The sequence below is a fragment of the Lithobates pipiens genome, unplaced genomic scaffold (genome assembly GCF_037356315.1).
Source record: "Lithobates pipiens isolate NorthernLeopardFrog02 unplaced genomic scaffold, aLitPip1_a1.2 Scaffold_22, whole genome shotgun sequence".
In the NCBI taxonomy this organism is placed as follows: domain Eukaryota; kingdom Metazoa; phylum Chordata; class Amphibia; order Anura; family Ranidae; genus Lithobates; species Lithobates pipiens.
In genome coordinates, this window is record NW_027507784.1 from 257541682 (window position 1) to 257565474 (window position 23793).

At 39.9% G+C, this 23793-nt stretch overlaps 1 protein-coding gene across 1 annotated transcript in view; it reads left to right on the forward strand.

Annotated features, from left to right (window-relative positions):
* Nucleotides 1-23793, forward strand: part of LOC143924594 (acyl-coenzyme A synthetase ACSM3, mitochondrial-like) — a 42828-nt gene that overhangs the window by 15120 nt on the left and 3915 nt on the right. Inside the window, exons 4-12 of the mRNA XM_077448986.1 lie at nt 6218-6425; nt 6503-6646; nt 7922-8078; nt 10253-10332; nt 12444-12567; nt 17970-18050; nt 19918-20019; nt 20329-20456; nt 21034-21133. Coding sequence (XP_077305112.1) covers nt 6218-6425; nt 6503-6646; nt 7922-8078; nt 10253-10332; nt 12444-12567; nt 17970-18050; nt 19918-20019; nt 20329-20456; nt 21034-21133 — 1124 coding nt within the window. The remainder of the gene's footprint in view (nt 1-6217; nt 6426-6502; nt 6647-7921; nt 8079-10252; nt 10333-12443; nt 12568-17969; nt 18051-19917; nt 20020-20328; nt 20457-21033; nt 21134-23793) is intronic.

Sequence of the window (23793 nt, forward strand, 5' to 3'; positions counted from 1 at the left end):
TAATTAAGAAATAGGTAAAGCAAATAATTCTATTTGCATGTGTCCTAAAGCTGCGTCTAACCTGTAGAAATGTGTTTGAAATTCAGAAAAATAGTTTGGCAGAGTTTACGATAACGCAATTATCGTCTCAACAAACTTCATCCAAAAAACCCAGAAAAATTTTGGTTTGACTGCCGAATTAATGTTTCAAGTTTAATCTTTGATTTCAACATGCCCATATGCATTACAATAAGTGCAATTTTTGCCCAATGAAAACTACATTCACAGAATTTAGTTTGTTCGAGAAAAATGTTCCATCCCTACCCTTTGATTTTCGTTGTCACTATGGTTGAAAATGATCGTTAATTTGTTCCTATTAACTATAAGAAAACCAAAAGAAAGTTCCAAAAACACTTTTGTTAGAACAGAATTTCTCTGGTGTATGGCCTGCATACAATGAATTAAAAAGGGGCTTGTTTACACATTCTGTAGCCCTCTAAAGAGTTATCTGCAATGGATTGCTTGTGAGATTGCATTTGACAGGCGATGAGGAGGTTTTGTGTTGCTCCCTCCAGCCTGTTTAACTTCTAAAAGCCCACACCACTCTGGCACCATCGTGTACCGTATATTGCACATGGTTTCTGTGTAACCCAATTCACTTGAATGGGTCGTGCTTGATGGTTGGTACTGCAGCCTTTTCATCTTGGGGGGGTGTGGTGTTAAAAACTGTGTTAATAGTAGGATAAAGATATCGACCTCAAAGCCCACATTTTTAATAATAGCTTAGTAATGGTTACTTTCTTATTTCCATATGGGAAAATTCTCTATAGCATCTCTTGTTGTCTTTTATATACTGTTCAAAGCACTTAGAACCATTCTAAGTTGGGGAATTACTATAGGGACTGGAGAGGGTTCAACTACTAATAGGCCAATAAGGTCAGTGAGGCCAAAGTACAAGTGCTATTTCCTGTTGTGTTCCTGTGTGATCCCCTTAAATTCTGTACCAACTTTCAGACCGGACCATTTTGCTGGCTTAAGACCAGACCACTTTTTGCGATTCGGCACTGCGTCGCTTTAACTGACAATTGCGCGGTAGTGCGATGTGGCTCCCAAACAAAATTGACATCCTTTTTTTTCCCCACAAATAGAGCGTTCTTAGATACGTATTCTACATATTTTTGGCAAAAAAAAAAAAATCGCAATAAGTGTTTATTGATTGGTTTGCGCAAAAGTTATAGTGAGGAGAAAATTTGAAAGAGCAGGATGGAAAATGTTTCTTGAATTTCTGTGATTGTGGTTTTCATTTAAGAAACTCCATTCATTTCTAAATTGAATGTTAAAAGCATACAAGATTTGAAAGTAGTTTTGAACATTTGCCAAGTAATTGATCATACTAAGAATTTTCTTTGTACACCCATTCTTTTGGAAGTCTAAAGCCTCTCACACACGATTGGACTTCAAACAAACTTTCCCGTGGATTTCTGTCCAAAGGGCGTTGGCCGTGAACTTGTATTGCATATACGCGGCAGGACTTTTTCAGCGAACTTTCACCAAATCACGTGGTTTTTCTGCTCTTTACCGCCACCCTTTGGTCAACTTCTGTATTGTCTGATCTTTTGCATTGGTTCTAAGCATGCATGTTTGTACTTTGGACTTAAGTCCGATGGTTTTCTGTACACACGATAGGACTTTGCTCCATTGGACTTTTGTTACCGCGGTCGGATGTTGCCTTAAAACAGCTAATTTGCATGTTTGTTGTCAAAGAGTCTGATCGTGTGTACGGGCCTTTACAGTGTATATAAATTGTTTACTTCAGTCGAATAGACTACATAACATGTGAAAAAAAGTGCAGCGCTATATTAAATAAATGTGAAAAATTACAATAAATTACATAAATATAAAATTAGTGAATTAAATCCAAAAAGCAGTTGTGATAGTGCACAAATAAATGTAATAAAAAAGGGCCTATATGAGATTCTGTGCCAAGTAAGGCCAGGGATAGCAGATGTGACACCTAGGAGATATATGCCTAGTATCAAAGGTATATTGTTCAGCGCGCAGATATCTTCTCTCCCCTTTGAACTACATAACATGCATGTGCGGGACTTGGGGCAGAAGCTCTGTGGTACAGTGGCACAATAATGTACAATTGTGGGGATTGGCATTGCTTTACCATTTATTTTGAACGCACCTATCCAGTGCATCCTGGCACACGTGTTTTAGTAGAACACATTGCACAGAAGTAAACCATCTCTGTTTTGCGGTGCAGTGTTCTGGAAAAAAGGTGTATGTTTGGTTTCATGCTTGGTGTGTTGGCAGTTTATTCAAATTAAAGACGCTGCCTTAATGCAATGCACAGTAACATATCAACACTGCATGTTAAAGCATGTGTGGTGCACTGGACAGGTATCAAGGGGCTCCAAACAACATTTGTAGTGTAAGGGAGTGCTTTTCCTTAAAGCGGTATTATACCCCAAAAATAAAGATGTAATATATAATAGCTTATCAATGTAAAAGTGGTGGCTGCAATATATATATATTTTTTCCTTTGTTTACGCTTGGTGATCCACTTTCCTGTCTTAGCCCTTGTACACACGGTCGGAGATTCCGACAACCAAATCCGTCGGATTTTGTCCGACGGATCTTGCCCGAAACTCTTGCATACACACGGTCGGACAAAGTTGTCGGAAAATCCGATCTTTCAGAACGTGATGACGTAATTTCGTTACGATGGGACTACATTCAGGCTACTAGCCAATAGCTTTGATGTAGGAATTTGATCTGAGCATGCGTGGCACTTTGTCCATTCGGAATTCTCTACGCATGATCGGAGTATGTCGGAGCATTTTGTCAGAAAATATTTCCGGCAAGTTGGAAAAGTTGGTCCGACGGAAACACTCCGATGCAGACCACACAAAGTCGGAATATCCGACAAAACGCTCCGATCGGACACATTCCGTCGGAATCTCCGATCGTGTGTACAAGGGCTTAGGGTGTCTCCACTCTGGGAGGCAGAGCAATGGAGACACCTTTGGACAGCAGCATTGTTAACCTGAGGAGAGGATTGTGTTAGATGCACTAGCAGATTTACATGGACTTGACTAATGAAAAAGTCAAACTCCAGCTAATACTTTTTAGGCAGTTACAGCAACAGTTTTGGGATAAAGGTTTTACATAAATTAACCACTTGCCAACTGGCTCACGCCAATATACGTCAGCAGAGTGGCACCGCTAGGCGAATCTTTAAGAGTCCTAGCAGGTGCCCACTGCGTGTGGCCGACTGGTGCGATCGCCGCTGGGCCACCCACGATCACACAAGATCGTGGCACAAGAGCCAGAACCGGGATTTGTGTGTGTAAACAGTTCTGACGGGGAGGAGAGACAGATCGTCTGTCCCTACTAAGTATGAACATCGATCTGGCTCCTCCTCTAATCAGTCCTAGCCCCTCACAGTTTGAAACACACCTAGGGAATACAGTTAACCCCTTGATCGCCCCCTAGTGTTAACCCTTCCCTGCCAGTGACATTTACACAGTAATCAGTGCATTTTTATGAACTATAAAAAAACTTACATTAAGGTGATCAAATAGTGATGAATGAAAAACTGAGGCAGCTGTGCAAAGGTGCTACAACCTTAAACAGTGAGAAAAAATATATATAAACAGCGCTGGCAGAAAATATATTAATCTAAACACAACCAGTGGCGTACTCGGATGATTTCTAACTGATGCCTGTTTTTGCCAGCTATCCTGTAATGCCGCGTGCACACGACCGGACTTTCCGGCAGACTAGGTCCGACGGAATCAGTCCGTCTGACATTCTAATCGTGTGTGGGATAATCCAAAAGTTTTTTCTAAAAAAAAAAAAAAAAAAACGCGCAGACCTAGAAATAGAACATGTTTCAAATCTGTTCGACAGACTCAATTCCTATCGAGAAAACCGTTCGCCTGTATGCTTGTCCGACGGACCAAATACGATGCAAGGGAAACTATTGGCTACTGAACTTCCCTTTTTAGTCCCTTCTTATGTCATCACGTTCAAAACAAACGGACTTTCAAATGGACTTAGTCTGTTCATGTGTGGGCAAGTCCGTTCATTCGGAAGTCCGTCGGAACTCTGCCAAAAGTCTGTTGGACCTTTTCTGCCAGAAAGTCCGGTCGTGTGTACGCAGCATAAGTGGTGCCTAGGTCGCGATTTGCTCTTTATTTTAGCGATATTTCACTATGAGTTACTTCTCTGTTTACCTATGTATGGAGTGTGGCGAATCCTCTTTGATATAGAGAAATCCTTCTGGAAGAGTCTCTGAGCAACCATCCCTTACGCTCCAGATCATTAGATCACTAGATCACAGCCTATTTTGACCCCAGACTGCAAAGCTGAGGGTCCAATATTTTTGGTGAGTGGGGTCACCGAAGGGAGAGTGTGGTACCTCATACCTTGGAAGTTTGGAGCACTGTTGCACTTTATTTAATGTATCATATGAGCAACAAGCCCTTTATTGTGTGTGTTCTAGGTTTGTGAATTGTTTAGATTAATATATTTTCTGCCAGCACTGTTTATATATATTTTTTCTCACAGTGCATTTTCATAGCACTAATTGCTGTATAAATGTCAGTGGTCCCAAAACAAAAGTGTCAAAAGTGTCTGATCTGGCTGCTGCAATGTTGCAGTCCCGATAAAAATCGCTGATCGCCCCCATTACTAGTAAAAAAACCTGAATAATAATAAAAAGGCCACAAATCTATTCCCTATTTTGTAGACACGATAAATTTTGCTCAAACCAATCAATACACCCTTATTGTGATTTTTGTTTACCAGAAATATGTAGAAGAATACATATTGACCTAAACTGATGAAGATTTTTTTTAAATGTTTTATAGTTATTATAGCAAAAAGTAAAAAAGATTTTTTTCAAAATTGTCATTTTTTTTAATTTATAGTGCAAAGAATAAAAACTGCAGAGGTGATCAAATACCACCAAAAGAAAGCTCTATTTGTGGGAAAAAATTACATCAATTTTATTTTGGTTCAGAGCTGCATGACCTTTCAATTGTCAGTTAAAGCAACGTAGTGCAGTGTCGCAAAAAATGGCCTGGTAAGGAAGGGGGTAAATCCTTCCAGGGCTGAAGGGGTTAATAAAATCTGACCATTGTGAGCACCCCTGTAGAGGATAAGAGGTATATCTCAGCCCTCCAAAAGCAACTGCATTAAGCTGGCTATAGCTGGATTGAAATTTGGCCAGTTCAGCAGAGACCGACCAAATTGCAGTCCATGTGTGGCTGCTTCTGCTTGTCAGAAGTCAATCTAATGATTGACTTCTGTTGGATGAATTTGAACAGAAGATTTCTCCTCCTCATCAGCAGTTGCAGCCGATGGGCTGCAGTCACTGAACAGCGTATTCTGACAGGAGAGAGTCCCTGCTGTCAAAATACAATGGGGTAGATTTACTAAAACTGGTGCACGCAGAATCTGGTGCAGCTGTGCATAGTAACCAATCAGCTTCCGACTTCAGCTTGTTCAATTAGGCTTTGACAACAAAACCTAGAGGCTGATTGGCTACTATGCATATCTGCACCAGATTCTGTGTGCACCAGTTTTAGTAAATCTCCTTCAAAGTCTCTATTCACCTTTATTGTGCACATGGCAGAAGCTGTTCGTTTTATTTTTTTCATTCAGCGTGCTGGTTAAATGAAGAAAACAAACCATATATGGCCAGCTTAAAGCGGAGTTCTGGCCTGGGGAAACATTTTTTTTTAAGTCAGCAGCTACAAATACTGTAGCTGCTGACTTTTAATATAAGAACACTTATCTATCCAGAGAGTCTGCGATGTCAGCACCCGAAGCCAATCTGCCCAGCAGCTTCGAGTGCAGGTGCCGGCATTGCAAGTAAGGGAAACTGGCAGTGAAGCCTTCAGTTTCCTACTGCCCATGCGCAAGTTGCACGGCGCTTTCTGAATGGTCTTGTTGTCTTCTGCGATACACACAGGTCCCAGAAGGCAACAGAGGCGAAGGAGGAGGGCACGGAAGTGACGTACCTCGCCACTGCAATATGGGATGGAAGTCCCGAAAACATGCAAAAAAGGTTCCAAAAAGAAAAAAAATACCCCAAAATTAGGAGTTTTTAGGTATATAATCCATTTTTGATTTTGGGTTTAGTACCACAAAAGAATACACAGTAAGTATGAATAAAATAACTATGAGGCTTTTACGGTGATAATGATAATCATTTCCATTACAGGTCTGATTTTAATTCCTGGGACAACGCAGCTTACAGCAAAAGACATTCTACACAGACTACAGACATCAGATGCAAAGTGCATTATTACTCATGATGCCCTGGCACCAGTAATAGACAGCATTGCAGCGCAAGCTCCATGCTTGAAAAACAAAATGGTGGTATCTGGAAGTCCAAGGGAAGGTTGGCTGAGTTTCCAAGAGCTTTTCCAGTAATTATTTTTAATAACCCTTTTCTGCTGTAACACACTAAAACTGTGATATGAAACTTTCTTTGAACTGGTTTCAGGGCAGCTAGTGACAAACACATCTGTGTGAGGACAAGGAGCACCGACCCAATGACTATCTATTTCACTAGTGGAACGACTGGCGCTCCAAAGATGACAGAACATTCTCACTGCAGTTTTCCCATTGGATTAACTGTTAATGCAAGGCAAGTAGCATTAGGTTATTTATGATTCTTCAATACCTTGCAGTGAATATTTTGGTTTCCTCCAATGCCCAATATATCCAGAATATGTGACAGTTCAGATAGCATGATCTCTTTAACCCCTTCCTGCCCACGCTATAACCGAAAGACGGCTACAATGCGGCTCTCCAGTTCTGGGAGGATGTCCTCCCACGCACCCCCTGGGGGTGTATCAGGCTCGCTCTGTGAGTGCTGTATTCTTTGGGCACAGCTGATCTCAAATCACAGTAAAGGACCAATAAGAGCAGCCCTTTACCATGTGGTCAGCTGTGTCCAATCACAGCTGGTCACATGTAAACAGACTTGCTGGTTATCGCCATTCCTTTCCCCACACACTGTCTCTGTGTGAGGAAAGGAGAGCCGATAACTGGCAAGCCTGACAGGGCACAGTGAGTACATTGTTTACACTTCATTACCCTGGTTATCAGTGCAGTCCCATCAATGCCAATTGGTGCCAACTATCAGTGCAGCCCCATCAGCTCACATCAGTGAAGAAGGAAAACGACTTATTTGCAAAACGTTATAACAGAAACTAAGAAAAACGTTTTTTTCCCAAAAATTATTGGTCTTTTTTCCTTTGTTTAGCAAAAATTAAAGGAACCCAGTTGTGATTAAATACCACCAAAAGAAAGCTCTATCTGTCTCAAAAAAATTATAAAAATTTAATTTGGGTACAGCGTTGCATGGCAATGCAATTGTCATTCAAAATGTGACAGTGCTGAAACTTGAAATTTGGCCTGAGCAGGAAGGGGGTAAAAGTGTCCAGTATTGATGTGGTTAATCAGACTGAGCAAGTTGCTTGCAGCACAAAGTGATTTTCACTGGTAAAGAACAAAGACAATAGGAATAATAAACTTTCTCACAATTCTGGGTAACCTGAGGCTATTCGCCATTGTGCATGCCTGGGACACAACTACAGTACAGGGTTAGAGAAAAGGCAACTGCACAGACATATGTACTACAGACATGGCAAGCATGTGGGCTTCCTCACATATTCAAGTATTGTCAGAAGAAGTTTTTGTGATGTTTTGAAAGTTCTATGTTTGGAAAGACATTTTGTTTATGCTTATATAACCTCCCATTTTACAAATGGTCACACTTTTCTGATATATTTTACTCTATGTATTTCCCCATATGCACAGTATATACAGCAGGTAAAATAAGTATTGGACATCTTTATCAATGTATTATAACTATATTACAATAAAAATAGTAAGCAGTAGTGGTTTCCTTTTGTAGGTATTGGCTGGACTTGTTACCTTCAGATGTGTTTTGGAATGCTTCAGATACAGGCTGGGCAAAGTCAGCTTGGAGTAGCGTCTTCTCTCCTTGGATCCAAGGTTCATGTGTATTTGCCCACGGTATGCCAAGATTTGATGCAGAAGTCATTTTGGAAGTAAGTCACATGAAAGTAGTCTAATGGAACAGTGATCATATACCAGATTATGAATCATTAGTAAAGATAGTTTTGAAGAGTAAAAGTTGATGAAGTCTGCGTAGACTATGTACACACAGGTCACATTCCCAAGGTTTTCAACTACAATTAGATAAATGTGTCTGCAAATTTGTTCATGTTTACCTGATTCGATCCATTTACACTCTTATCAGGAACCATTCATATGTCTGTAGGCCTTCTAGGTTGACCCTCTGTTTAGGGGAAGAATGGATTTGGCAAAATAGATTTTACTGGCTGTTTGCCAGTCTTCCCCTTATGACAGGCTCCAGCCAACCAGCAGCGTCCCCCATTACCTCCTCCATAGGAACAAATATGCAAGTTTGCTTGAAATTAACTTGTTGGTTTGTACAACAGTCATTTTAATAACAATCATTAGGTGTTTGACTTGTGTATGTACAGTCAGCCACCTTTAGGCACATTTATATGGTGTAGATTCCACAGGAAGCTTGGGAAATGTAAAGCACATAAAATGTTTTCTAAACTCTTATACGCATTTAGTTTTCTACTCAAAACTCACAGTAGGGCTTAGTCCTGTTTAATGTCCTTTTTTTTTTAAAAGCCTTTGTATATCAAAATGTCAGCCATGCTTGCTATACCTACAGGCAGATGACCTGTACACCATATACCTATATCTTATGACGCGTACACACGATCAGAAATTCGGCCAGCAAAAGACATGGGAAATGCGACCGTGTGTATGCTCCATCGGAATCTTGCGCCCGAATTTCTGCCAGCAAAAGCTTGAGAGCAGGTTCTCAATTTTTCAGATGGAAAAAGTTTCGATCTGAAATCCCGATTGTCTGTAGCAATTCCGATGCACAAAATTCCTACACATGCTCGGAAACAATTTGACGCATGCTCGGAAGCATTAAACTTCATTATCTTTCCTTGTCGTAGTGCTGTACATCACTGCGTTCTTTCCGGTTGAAAGTTCAGTGAACTTTTGTGTGAACGTGTGTATGCAAGCCAAGTTTGAGCAAAATTCCGTTTAGAAAAACCATCATAGCTTTTTCGATGAGAATTCCGATCATGTGTATGCGGCATAAGAATACTGCATTTTCCGAAACTGGTGCAAGCCCATAAAAAGTGTTGATTTTGCATAAAGTAAACAGTTCAGCTATGCATTTTTATTTTCTAGATTTTTCCATAAATGGGTAACAGGCATAATCATAAAGGCAAGAGGTCCATTAAAGCTGAGCATCAGAACTGTTCATATACACACAGTAGACACAATGCAAACACCCGTTGTCTGCATTGAAACTTTAGGTCTTATTTTACTAAAGCTGAACCCTGTTTAAATACAAGAGGCATGTTTGTTATTACTAATTAATTAATCTTGGAGTGTTTTATGTATATCTGCCAGATATGATCTGTAATCCAATGTGAAACTTTGCCTCTATGCGAGGGCTTCCTCTAATAAAGACTGGTCACTGCTGCTCTTTCTTCTTGTGCAGGGTGACTGGTCTTGTATCCTCCCACTTCTGTAGTTTCTGCAGGCAGCCTGTAGTGGGTGGGGCTTTCTGGGTCCTTCCCACATCTCTGCTTTCTAAACAGGCTATGTACAGGACAGTGATGATGCCACTGCTATTTTTGCAAGGTGATAACTGGATTTATAAAGGCCTTTGATGTACACAAAGTGGAGTTATATTCTTTGTGGCTATTGAGAAACATACTGTAAGTAAATTAAAGATTTTATGTCTGAAGATCTAATTAAGGGAAGAAGTCTAAAAGAAGACTACCTGCATTGTTTCCATCAGCAATTACTTGCTCTGCTTTATTGACCTTTTTCAGGTTAAAGTTTTGAAAGAATAGAGCTGGCTGATTTGTAAAGGAAATGTACACAACTTTCTAAAGTTTTGCAAATAGTAACCTTGATAAACTAGCCAGCATTTTCTGTTCTGTATTTTACTTTTCCTGGCATTGATTTAAATTTTTTGTACACATAAGAAGTATAATTCAGGCTTTGGTAAGCTCACGTATTGTTCTATGTAAAGGCAGTATTGTAAAGCCATTATGTAAACAAGCAATTTTTATCACAGATGTTATATACTATATTAAGTAACATACTGTGTTTCATGGAAACAAATATGCTTCTCTTTTTTTTTTTTATACAGACACTTGTCAAGTACCCAGTCACAACATTCTGCTCAGCTCCGACTCTTTATCGCATGATGGTGCTACACAACCTTGATAGGTAAAAATATGTTTTGCACAAGATATAATAAAAAACTTCAAAGCAGTAATATGGTGTAAACCATTAGCCACAGAAGCATTGTGAAAGATAGTAACTTTTAAGATGGATTGTTACACTGTACTTGCAGTTGTAGCTTTATTCTATATAGAAGAGAGGTTGTGATTCTTCTAACAAACTCACCAATTCATATTTGTATGAGTCTCTTATGTCGCATAGACACGATCGGAATTCTGGCCAGAAAAATACAGATGAGAGCTTTTCATCGGAAAATGCGACCGTGTGTATGCTCCATTGGAAATTTAGCTGTCCGAATTGCCGCCAGCCAAAAATTGATAGCATGTTTTAAATTTTCCCGACAGAAAAACTTTCTATCAGTAATTCCGATCGTGTGTATGCAATTCCAACACGCCAAAAATCACACATGCTCAGGTTCAACTATGAGACAGAAGCTATTGGCTATTGAACTTTCTTTTTCTAGTCGTGTCGTACGTCACCACATTATAAACGATCGGAATTTGGTGTGAACGTGTGTAGGCAAGACAGCTTGAGCCGTATCTGTCGGGAAAACCATCAGAGCTTTTTCCGATGAGAATTCCGATTGTGTGTACGCAGCATTAGAGCCGATTCACACCAGAAAATGCATGTTTTTGCATGTGCAGTGACGTGCATTTGGCGCACATTTTTAAGCACATTTACAGTTCATTTTTCCTAAGCTTGCATTTCCTTTGAGGTCACTTCCTTCTTCATTGGGCTTTTATGTGCACTAGTGGTGAATATGTAGCGCTAAACCAAACATATAAACAGTGCAAACTTGTGAATAAGATTAATCAAACAAAAAATAAGTGAGAAAAAGTCCACATAGAGGTAAATGAGACACCAAATGTCCATCTAGACACGTAGGTGAATACACAGGATGTCGCACAGCCCCGAGAGTCATCAAACTGTAGGCGTCTTCAAAATAAACATCAAGGTTCATATACGCTTATCAGAGATGTTGGACTCGACTATCATAAGACAACGAGTCAATCAGTGAATGCACCCATGGGACAGCTCCACGATGACTGTATATATGATGTCAGGAAATTCCCAGATTGGCCTTACTCCAACTTCACATGGTATCGACCATGGATATAATGGATACTGCAGGCGGTACCAGGACAGCAACTCCAGTGATGGTAAATTAATGACCAAAACCAACCCTAATGAGGGTGCTGGAACCAAATGGTGAAGCTCAGCAGCATTTGCATCGGTACACATAAAAAAGAAAAAAGGGGGGGGCTCCGATAGTGCAGGTCAAAAGACGGCTTTTAATAGGTAAAAACCAATGTACAAAAAAATGTATAAAAACAATCACATGTGATAAAAGCAATATGGGGAATAGAGTACCTCGCCCGATGCGTTTCCTCCAATAGGAACTTCTACTGGGAAATCTGATGAGGTGTTCAGTGAGCTTGGAGGCAAATGGGAGATGGGTCTTAAGTTATGGTGGGGTCTAGTGAGGTTTTTTTTTTTAAGTATAGGAGCTGTAATAAGTTATTTATCTGAAATTTCACATTATAATATTCACATTTCCTGTTATCTACAACTAAATTAGAACTAAGGGAAAGGCTTTTTTTTTCTTTTTTTGGATAGAGTAAGGGAGGGGTAAGGAGGTTTATTTTGGACATCTGTGCCCCCATTGGGGAGATTACCTTTCACTTCCTGTCCTGTAGCCAAAACAAGTAGTAAGGGAAAATCCCTCTGAAATGAAGGAATCTGTTGTCATCAGAACTAGTGAACCCATTGCAAGATATTCCCACTATTCCTGTTGTGGGGAGAACCCAAAATGTTGGATTTTCTTTTATTAGCACTTTTGGTTAGAATGGTAAACAGGACTTAGAGATGGAGAATGTACCTAATGGTGGAATAGGGAACACTAAAAACCTGACAGCTGTTTTAATCCCTCTCCACTCTAAGCTAAAAAGTAAAGCAAAAGTTTTACCTAACTCTTGTCATTACTGGGAACAAATAATAATGTATTCCATGTTTTATATTGTAAGTGTTTTATAGACAATAAGAATATAGAGTATAGAAAAATCTTAAACAAGAATCCAATATATATTTTTCTTTAGTTATAAGTTCAAGAGCCTTAAACACTGTGTAAGTGCCGGAGAGCCCATCAACCCCCAGGTAATGGAGCAATGGAAAGACACCACTGGACTAGACATTTATGAAGGCTATGGCCAAACTGAAACTGTAAGTAATCTTTCAGTAAAACGTATTTATTACAGCTAGACTCTAGATTCTATTGGTGTTTCACCATCATTTTAGCTGCGCTTTTCAGCTGATAGTGGGGTGCTTTTAACCCCCGCTAGTGGCTGAAAAAGGGGTGAATAGCACCTGTGTATCGGTGCTTTGGGAAGCGCTGCTCATTAATTCCAATGGGCAGGGGCGCCCCAAAGATGCTGCTTGTAGAACTTTTTGTTCCCGTCCTGCAAGCGCACCGCCCCAGTGTGAAAGCACTCGGGCTTTCACACTGGGGAGGCATGAGAGGTAGTTTTCAGGTGCTATTTTAGCATCAAAACACCTGAAAACTGCCTCAATGTGAAAGTATCCTATATCGCATCCGATTCAGAGTAGAATTAACAGAGGGAGTTATTAACCTTTCTATACCAGTTAACCTAGAAAAAAGGTCCCAATTGCAATCATACTTTAGTTAGGGCACCCAGTCTTGCATGCAAGTTACCCAATGGACCAGAAGCCATGCCGACATACTGCAACAGATTAGTCTCAGCAGGGGACATCATGATAAGATTTTTCTATTTCAAGAAATAACACAGTTGAGTATATCTGTGATATGGTTACATTTTTAGGACAAACTTTAGGGACTACTCCATCTTCTAAGGTCCAAGCAATACTTATACGCAAACCATTAACAAAATGTTAAGAACAGCAATCTTTGAATAGAACAAAAACAAAATAAAAACACATCACATAGTAACTAAAGGGAGAATGTTAGTCAGATAAAAAGGAGAGCTATGAAATGGGAAGGAAAGAGTCACTGAGGTCATAAAACAGTTTTGGTAGTAATTTCCACGCTCAATCTATTATCTTTTGTGTCGAACCAAATAATCATACTTTCCTGAGTATTTTTTGGTTAAAGAACCAAAACATTCCTGTTTTCAACAGTAATCCTCCTCCTTATGTTCTTTTATTGTGTGTCTATGATAATTCATTGTTTTTGTAATTTCTGGACTTGCTCACCAGCATTACACCCCTGCTTACACTTCAATAGAGTGTGCCGTACCCTCTTTTCCTGAGAAAATGTCATAGTCCACCTGTCACTGTCTAGGACAGTGGTCTCCAAACTACAACTCGGGGGCCAGATATGGCCATTTACGTGCCTCTATTCAGCCCTTAGCAGAATGTTCCTCCAATTGAGACAAATGATGAGGCACCATTCCTCACACTGACACTATCGATGGGGCATTATTCCTCCCATTCATACCAACCAATGGGCACTGTTCCTCCTGTTAAAACTAATAATTGTTTGCTCCCACTGATGCTGGGACATTTTCTACTCACACTGGCCAGTGCAGCCCCTCTAAGGCCTGAAGGAGAGTAAACTGGACATTTTGTTTTAAAAAGTTCAGAGACCCCTGGTCTAGAATCTGTTCTCCTACTCTGAGGAGTGTTGGCAGTCTCATAGAGGGTTATTTACTAAAGGAAACTCCACTTTGCACTGCAAGTGCATTTGAAAGTGCACTTGGAAGTGCAGCCACTGTAGATCCGAGGGGGACATGCAAGGAAAATAAAAAACAGCATTTTAGCTTGCACATGATTAGATGATAAAATCAGCAGAGCTTCCACTAATTTCAGTTCTACCCCTTAGATTTAGAGTTAAACGTATTTGTCTGTCATAAAAAACCCCCATAGTGTCTACACTATCTACATGCAGGACAAAACTATTTGTTCTTTTAAGTGGGAAGCCCTCTATACAGTAAATATGTACTCACCGGCCACTTTATTAGATACACCTGGCTAGTATTGGGTTGGACCCCCTTTTGCCTTCATTCTTATTGGCATAGATTCAACAAGGTGTTGGAAACATTCCTCAGAGATTTTGGTCCATATTGACATGATAGGATCACGCAGTTGCTGCAGATTTGTTGGCTGCACATCCATAATGCGACTCTCCTGTTCCACCGCATCCCAAATGTGCTCTATTGGAGTGAGATCTGGTGACTGTGGAGGCCATTGGAGTACAGTGAACTCATTTTCATGTCCAAGAAACCAGTTTGAGATGATTTGAGCTTTGTGACATAGTGCATTATCCTGCTGGAAGTAGCCATCAGAAGATGGGTACAATCATAAAGGTATGGACACGGTCAGCAACAATACTCAGGTAGGCTGTGGCATTTAAATGAAGCTCAACTGTTACTAAGGGGCAAAGAAAATATCCCCCACACCATTACCCCACCACCACCAGCCTAAACCGTTGACACAAGGCAGGATGGATCCATGCTTTTATGTTGTTTATGCCAAATTCTGACCCTACCATTTGAATCTGAAATCGAGACTAATCAGACCAGGCAACGTTTTTCCAATCTTCTATTATCCAATTTTTCTGAGCTTGTGCGAATTGTAGCCCCAATTTCCTGTTCTTAGCTGACAAGAGTGGCACCCAGTGTGGTGTTCTGCTGCTGTAGCCCATCTGCTTCAAGGTTCAATGTGTTGTGCGTTCAGAGATGATATTCTGCATACCTTGGTTGTAACGAGTGGTTCTTTCCGTTACTGTTGCCTTTCTATCATCTTGAACCAGTCTGCCTTATTCTTCTCCAACCTCTGACATCAACAAGGCATTTTTGTCCACACAACTGCCGCTTACTGGATATTTTCTTTTTCAGACCATTCTCTATAAAGCCGAGAGATGGTTGAGAGTGAAAATCCCAGTAGATCAGCAGTTTTTGAAATACTCAGACCAGTCCGCATGGCACCAACAACCATGCCACGTTCAAAGTCACTTAAATCCCCTTCCTTCCCTATGCTGATGCTCGGTTTGAACTTCAGCAAGTCGTCTTCACCATGTCTAGATGCCTAAATTCATTGAGTTGCTGGTATGTGATAGGTAACACAAATTGCTAATCGGCCAAACAATAGAAGGTATACCCAATAAAGTGTCCAGTGATTGCATATAATCAGGTTTTGTTAACATTTTCACATCTCTGCATCTTTTATTGATGTGAGTCAGAAGATCTCCGCGTCTTCCTTGTACATATATTACGTCAGTGTCCTCAGCCCTTAGTTTTTTTATGGTTGTGTGGATCTTTCCACCCCTTCCTTTTGAAACTTGGCACTTTACCATATTTGTTTTCATACTGAAGGTTTTCTCATGGTTAATGAGTGCTCTATCATATTATGTATCTACCTTCCCTAATGTCAAGGGTTCTAAGTGTCCTACTTCAACCTTCAGTTAATTTTTGATCTGGACATTGTTTGTCTAGCATTCCTTCACCTGATATCAAGAGTTAGGTATCCTAGAAAACATTCATATTGTTTCACCACTACAGCAGTTGATCTACATTTTCTACCATCTGTTTTTCCCTATGGTTGTTAATTGATTGTTCTCTGCCTTCTGTTTCTTTTATATAAAATTGTTCCTTTTGTGGTATTATCTGCTCTACTCTGGAACACCAGAAATACATCACTGCCTTCTCTTGTTAGTGGCAATATCTATATATTTTTTTCTCTAGGTTTGTTCAGGCAAGTCCTTTGCATGCTTTTATTGTCATATCTATTGGATTTCTCATTGGTTGCTATTGCCCGCCCATAATTTGGATTGCTTTTGGACACCACATATGTTCAAATAATTTCTTCATTCTTGTGTCCCTTGATGGATGATAAAAAGAATAAGATTTTTGTACTCACTGTAAACATTTTTTCTTTAAAGGGTAAGTTAAAAAAAAAAAACAGTACAACAGTAAAAATCTGTAAGGTGAACTTACACATGACCCCCTCCCCATTACTCCCCGGTCCAACTGACCTGGCGCCAGCGATCAGCTGCACTGACACCCTGGATCACCGCCTCACCAGTCCGGGGCTTAGAATACTCCTCGGCTTAATCTCCAAAACATTCCTTGTCAGGAGTATTCTAACTGGACCAATCAGAACCTGCATAGGCTGTCCTGTCACCACGGGCGAAAAGGAGAGAAAGACGCAGGGATTTCAAATCACCTGACTGGTAAAGCGGCTATCCGATGTGTCAGAACAAACAATTGCCGGACTCCATATTAGCAGAACCGGAGGGGTGGGGACAGGGTTCAGTGTAAGTTCAGCTTACAGATTTTCTGTAAAGGTGAACTTACACTTCAAGTCTATTGAGGGACACAGGTCCTACCCCTTCGTGTTTTTGGTGTTAAGCACTGCTTGCTTACAAGAGGCAGGGTGATATGGGGCTGGCATCATTTTTTTTTGTTTGCCAGTCAGTGCCCAAACCTTCTGGAGGCAGTAGTATAACTCATATGGAATTAAAATACTTCATTCCTGTGTCCCTCTTTATGAAAGATTTTATGGCAAGTACAAAAATATCCAAATCCGATTCCCAAAAGTAGTTTTAGTACTGCTTTTGGCGACTTCAGGGAATGTCTCTGAAATCGCCCCCGAAGTCGGGACGGACATGCGAGAATGAAATTGTGCGAGTTCAGCTGAACTCGCACAATTTCATTCCCGCTGTCAGTGAGAACCTAGGCTCAGTTACAATAATTCTTGGTGGGAATGTATACTTCCCTGGGGAAACACAACTAACATCAATGTGTTCAACCCAGGCCAAGAAATAAAGATAATGTTTGAGATGATTAGAGCAGGAGTTACTTTCCAACTACCAACCAACAACTGTTGAGACCACTGACCCAGCATGCTCTCCATACTAAATGGAGGATATTCTCCTGAGCACAGTTACTGGGAGAAATCTGAAAATTCCTCAAAGCGGTAGTAAACCACTGCAGAATAAAAACAAAAACAAAAAAAGTTATGACATACTTACCTTAGAATGAAGCCACTGAGAGGGCTGACATGTTGTCGTCCTCCCCCCCCCCCCCCCCCACTGGCATTTTTTCCCAGGTTCGCGGGCTCCGGCGCTGTGAGTGGCCAGAGCCTCGATGACATCACTCCCACACATGCGCGTTGGAGCCCTTGTTTTTTTTTTATTTGCTAAAAAAGTTTAAATTATCCAATAGATTTCGTTCCACTTCACAATTGTGTCCCACTTGTTGGTGATTCTTCACAAAAAATAAAAAATTTTTAATCTTTATGTTTGAAGCCTGAAATGTGGCAAAAGGTTGAAAAGTTCAAGGGGGCCGAATACTTTCGCAAGGCACTGTAAGTGCATTCAACTTGTAACTGCAAATCAGTTTGTGATGCTTTTTTTTGGGATTGATCTGATTGCCTTATAAACTGCATCTGGCTTTTTTTTTATTCCCATTGATTTGAGTGAGGAGAAAAGTGGTTATGATATAAACAAATGTCCATGTCCTTAGCAGTTTAGCGAAAAGTTTTATCAACTACAAGCAAGCAGATATACTGATTTCTATTCTATATACACATTGACATGTGGTGCAGGTGCTGGACACATACAATATGTAAATCTTATTAATCTATAGGTGCTGATATGTGGAACATTCAAAGGAATGAAAATAAAACCTGGATCTATGGGGAAGCCTTCACCAGCCTATGATGTTCAGGTACTCACTGAAATAAAATATTTTGTGTTATTGTTCTGCATAAACCTCAGTAAGTATTTATATATCATTCATTAAGCCTCTAAAATGATTTTATAGTATAAAACATATTTTAGAGACTTTGTTAGCCTGTGACAACCTGGGCAAATACCCCACGGGTCTGACCATAGAATACAGAGACATACATTTGAAACTTACTTGAAATTTTCAGTTTAAATCAGTGAAAAAACATGGTGCATCAGAAAGCAGACAGACCCTGAGTAGAATAGGCTGCCTCCTACCAGCAGACTATAGCAAAGGACCTTTGCTCTCTGTGGAAAAACTTGTCTTTCTGTAGACATTTGACATGTCCCCTGAGTTAGACCTAAGGCTATGCAATCAGTAAAGCTCATGCTTCCTGCAGATTCCAGAGGTCTAGCACAACAAGGAATGTGTTGATGTTCTGCAGAGAGGACACTGCTTCCACACAGTGGACTTCTACACCAGGGGTCTCTAAATTTTTCTGTACAAGAGCCACATTGTATTTTTTGTGTAGCACCCACTTAGCGTTGTATGCTAGGTAAAGTTTGTTGTTGGTTCCTTCTGTAATCAAGGAAGTAGTGATTGATTAGCCTGGTCTGCTCAGGGGTTTCACAGGCTGAGAGATTGATTGCTCTCCTCTCCACATGGTCTTAGTTGATTGCATAATAGATTACATGATAGTCATTTATCAAAACTGAACCAGAACCTGGAGCAGTTGTGCATGGCAAACAATCAGCTTCTATCTTTCATTTTCAATTAACTGTTTTTTATTGTTCATAAAAACATATAAGTGAGCAGAAAGTTGACACTGTATTATATGAACTTCGGCCTGATAACAGCAGGGCCAGTGCATCAGGGTCCAGCAAAGAGAAAGTAGGAAGGAGAAGGGTATGGGGATGTTAAGGCTCCCCCGTTTTTTGGAGTGTTTGGGAATCTGTAGGGGTGAAATTCCCAGAAGGAATAGTTTTGGGGTCCTGGGTACCTGTGCTTCTAAAAGTCAGGACATTAAAGACTGAGTTTCCGTCCAGAAGGGTGTTATATTGGGGCAAGTCCAGTATATATGATAAAGGGTTCCTTTAGCTTCTTGACAGCACCAGCACCTGTCTGAGCTGGAGGGATAAAGAGTGTGGAGAACATCTGGCGTCAGGTACCAAAAGTAGAGCCATCTTTCTTTTCAAAACTGAACTGAACAAGCTGAAGATAGAAGCTGATTGGTTGCATTGAACAGCTGCTCCAGTTTTGATAAAATCTCCCCCCCGGGTGTTTTGAGGCTCACAGGGCGCCTATAGGTAAGCAGGGTGATTTTGAATTGTAAATGAGAATTACAGTGATATTTCCTGCGAAAAGCTTCAAAAATTAGAATAGAGGACATTGTTAAAGCCAACGTTTGGCCTGCATAAAATTAAGAAAGGTAACCAGTGCCAACTATACATTCAATTTTACATTCTGAAGTACAGAGGAGTACAAACTGTCTATTGAAATGAATGGAGATTTTGGCATTCTTATATCCCCTAAAGTGAAAGTCAACTAAAGGTGGACATTTTAACTCAACCATAGGGTAGAGAGTATGTTGCTACATTCCTATTAGTAATGTAATCTCACCCTTTACACTTCCATGCATGCAGTTGGGGTTTGATGAAGAGTCAGTCGTTTCTATGTTCCCTCACTGGATGTCGTCTAGTAGCCATTTTTTGATGTAGGCAGGGGAGTGTCTAATCACTGGGCTACTCTCAACACTAAGTGAACAAACTGTTATTCATGTTAACAGCTTGAAAGGCATTATCACTGTTCAGAGAAGCTTAAAATGCAATGACGGTCTTAACCTTTCAGTGGAACGTTATCATTTTAGATTGTTGATGGTGGTGGCAATATTTTACCCTTAAATCAAGAAGGAGATATTGGAATTCGGATAAAACCCCAAAAACCATTTTGTCTCTTTTCGCAATACACGGTAAGAAAGCTTGCATTAATTTCTATTGTTCTCTGAAAATCTAAAGAATGCAGTGTTAGAGCTTTAAATAAATGACTGTCCAGTATGGATGAGCTCAGGCGTGTCTGGATTCTAGTCCAAACCCCCGGGGCATGCAGCTGTGAGCGAGGAATGCCTTGGCTGCTTAGGACTGGCCTAATACAGTGCCAACTTCTTGGCAGACTTGCTCAGGTGGGTTTAGGCTAGGATCTGAACACACCTAAGCTCATCCCTAATGTCCAGTCTGAGTACTATACAAAAGCTAAATGATAAGATGTTCAATGTCAATAGGGTGACCCGGAAAAAACAGCTTTAACACAAAGGGGAGACTTTTACCTTACTGGAGACAGAGCCATAAAAGATGAAGATGGCTATTTTTGGTTTGTTGGACGATCCGATGATGTGATCTTGTCCTCTGGGTAAATATATATTTTCAAATGGATAAAAATTATGTCGTTGATCTTTTACAGCATTATTTTAGCACTATAAAAATTAGATTTTAATGCCTGAAGTTGAAACAAATTTTAATGCCTAAATGCAGTTTTGAAACTTTAGCATCTGTCAGTAAAACTACATATCACAACTACTAAGTGTATTTAACGAGATATTGGACCTTCATTTGGTAGCAGATATTAATGGCTCTCTTTATTATCAAAGCAAAACTGGCACATAATAGTAGAAATTTTAAACTATAGCTGTATATTTCTTGCCATTACAATGATTTACCCGAAAAATAAAATATACTGTTCCTGACAGTCACAGCAATGCCATATATGTACGAATTATTTGTTGTTTATATATGTGAAGTTGGGCCAAGAAACAATTAGAAAATAAGATGGAAAATATGGCGTAGTTTGAAAAGTTGTTAAACTGTAACTCCAGCCAAAACCTTTTTTTTCCCTTTCTAGGTTTTGATAGAGAGGGGTAGGGTAGTGTCTGTGCCCTCACTGGCGAGATAACTGACTGAGATTACGATTTAACATTTCTGTTATTTAGGTATCGTATTGGGCCATTTGAAATAGAAAGTGCTCTGATAGAGCATCCCGCTGTTGGTGAATCTGCAGTGGTCAGCAGTCCAGACCCAATCAGAGGCGAGGTATATGACAATACTTTCACAATATACTTAATAATATAATTCATCTTTATAATAAAGTTGATCCGCATAGGTTTATAAAATCTGAATGCGAAACTGTCCACACAGGACATAAAAGTTGCCTTTGAAGAAAACAGACTACTTTGATTGCCTAAATGTTCATTGTTTAACCACTTGCCGACCAGCCACCGTCGTTCTATGGCAGCAGGTCGGCATATTCCTGCAAATCGCCATAGGTGAACGTTGGCTCCTGCTGTACAGTGGGGGACCTAATGCACATGGCCGCGATATCAGCTGGCCACCTGCAATCGTGGGAACAATAGCTGTACAGTGGGGGACGTAGTGTGCATGGCCGCAATGTCCGATGGGCACCTGCGATCGTGGGAACGAGAGCCAGAATGGGGACCTGTCAATGTAAACAGACAGATACCCGTTCTGACAGGGAAGTTACAGAGAACAGCGATCTCTCTCCTCCTCCAGTCTGCCCAGCCCCCATACAGTTAGAAACACTCCCAGCGAACACACTTAACCACTTCCCTGCCAGTGACATTTATACAGTGGCTGTTTTTAGCTCTGATCGCTGTATAAAATGTCAAGTGTCGAAAGTATCTGATCTGTCTGCCACAATGTCGCAGTCCCACTAAAATTTGCAGATCTCCGCCATTACTAATAAAATAATGTAAAAATAAAAATGACATAAATCTATCCCCTATTTTATAGACGCTATAACTTTTTCGCAAACCAATCAATATACACTTATCACAATTTTTTTTTAACCAGAAACATGTAGAAAAATACATATTCGTCTAAGCTGATTTGTTTTTAAAAAAATATATATTTTTGGGATATTTATTATAGCAAAATTTTAAAATTTACGCTTTTGTTGTTTATAGAGCAAAAAATGAAACCCTCAGAGGTGATCAAATACCACCAAAAGAAAGGTCTATTTGTGGGGAAAAAAATACTTTTTTGGGTACAGCATCGCACAATCAGGCAATTGTCAGTTAAGGTGACGGAGTGCCGTATCGCAAAAAATGGCCTGGTCATTAAGGGGGGAAATCTTTCGGTATGTAAGTGGTTAAAGAGAATCTGTCACAAGACTAAAGACCATTTTAATTTTTAAATATAATAGTGCTTTTTTTGTACACACCATTGGCCTATCTGAACAATGATTTTATTAACGTATTGCAGAGTTAAAGGAAGATGAACAATTAGAAAAATCTGATACTTCTAGGTGTGCCGATTCCTTTCTCTCTAACTACCCTCTGTTGCTCCCCCCCGTCCGTAAGTCAGATATAATTGATAGTGCTAAAACGGGAGAACTATATAAGTAATATGCTACCTACAAAGCGTAAGACTAAGCTATCCTAGATTGAAATTAAAGTGCCTTGTGCTTGTATGAAAAATAATAATGTTACGTGAGTGACCCACTCACAGCAGTATCTCCTTCTTCTTAAGTGATATATAAATATGTGATAAAAATATATGCACAATCAAAAAATATAAAGTTTCTCCAACAAATCAGTAAACAGTGATATCCAATGTGTTACAAATCATAAACTGAAGGTATCATGTGCTTTAAATAAACATGAATATCTCCAAGGGGGAGAGAAACATTCCATAAAATATTTTTCCTTATATTAAAACGTGCGACACACAATACATGCTTAAACACAAAAGTTATGTAATAGAGTCTTTGGTGCAAATAAATAAAATATAGTGACCAGTGATTATTAATTCAGTGATCTTCTTAGTAGGGAAAATGCAATAAAACAGTATATATATGTGAGCCGGAATGAATAAAGTGACCAGTGACTTATTCAGTGCTTCTTAAAAACAGGTGCCAGCAACCGTGTTTTGTGATTCCTGTATCTCCAGTGTACACGGCACACCAGGTAGAGTGGCCCCTTACCTTACTGCTGTAAGGTAAACAGCAAATCAAGCAAGCAACAGGGTCCAGGGATTGTGCCCTAATTCCTGGTAGACGGATATTGGCCCCCTCAGCTGGGTTTTCCTTTTCAGATAGTTTCCATATGGATCTTAGGCTTCAATATCATCCACAAAGGTCTCATAGGAAAGAAAGAGGTGTGCTCCGATGGTGAAGTACGTTCGTAAATTTTATTACAAAGATATATTGAAAAGGTACTCACAAACATGTAGTAAAAACACAGCTTAAAAACGAACGAGCGTTCCGCTCGTGTTGCGAACGTCACTTCCGGTATCCTGGTTCCTCCAATTCCAACGCGTATCGTCACTAGTCACGTGACTTCATCAGGGAATCCCTGATGAAGTCACGTGACTAGTGACGATACGCGTCGGAATTGGAGGAATATTTTATGGAATGTTTCTCTCCCCCTTGGAGATATTCATGTTTATTTAAAGCACATGATACCTTCAGTTTATGATTTGTAACACATTGGATATCCCTGTTTACTGATTTGTTGGAGAAACTTTATATTTTTTGATTGTGCATATATTTTTATCACATATTTATATATCACTTAAGAAGAAGATACTGCTGTGAGTGGGTCACTCACGTAACATTATTATTTTTCATACAAGCACAAGGCACTTTAATTTCAATCTAGGATAGCTTAGTCTTACGCTTTGTAGGTAGCATATTACTTATATATTTTTCCACTCAATAATACTGCCACTATTTA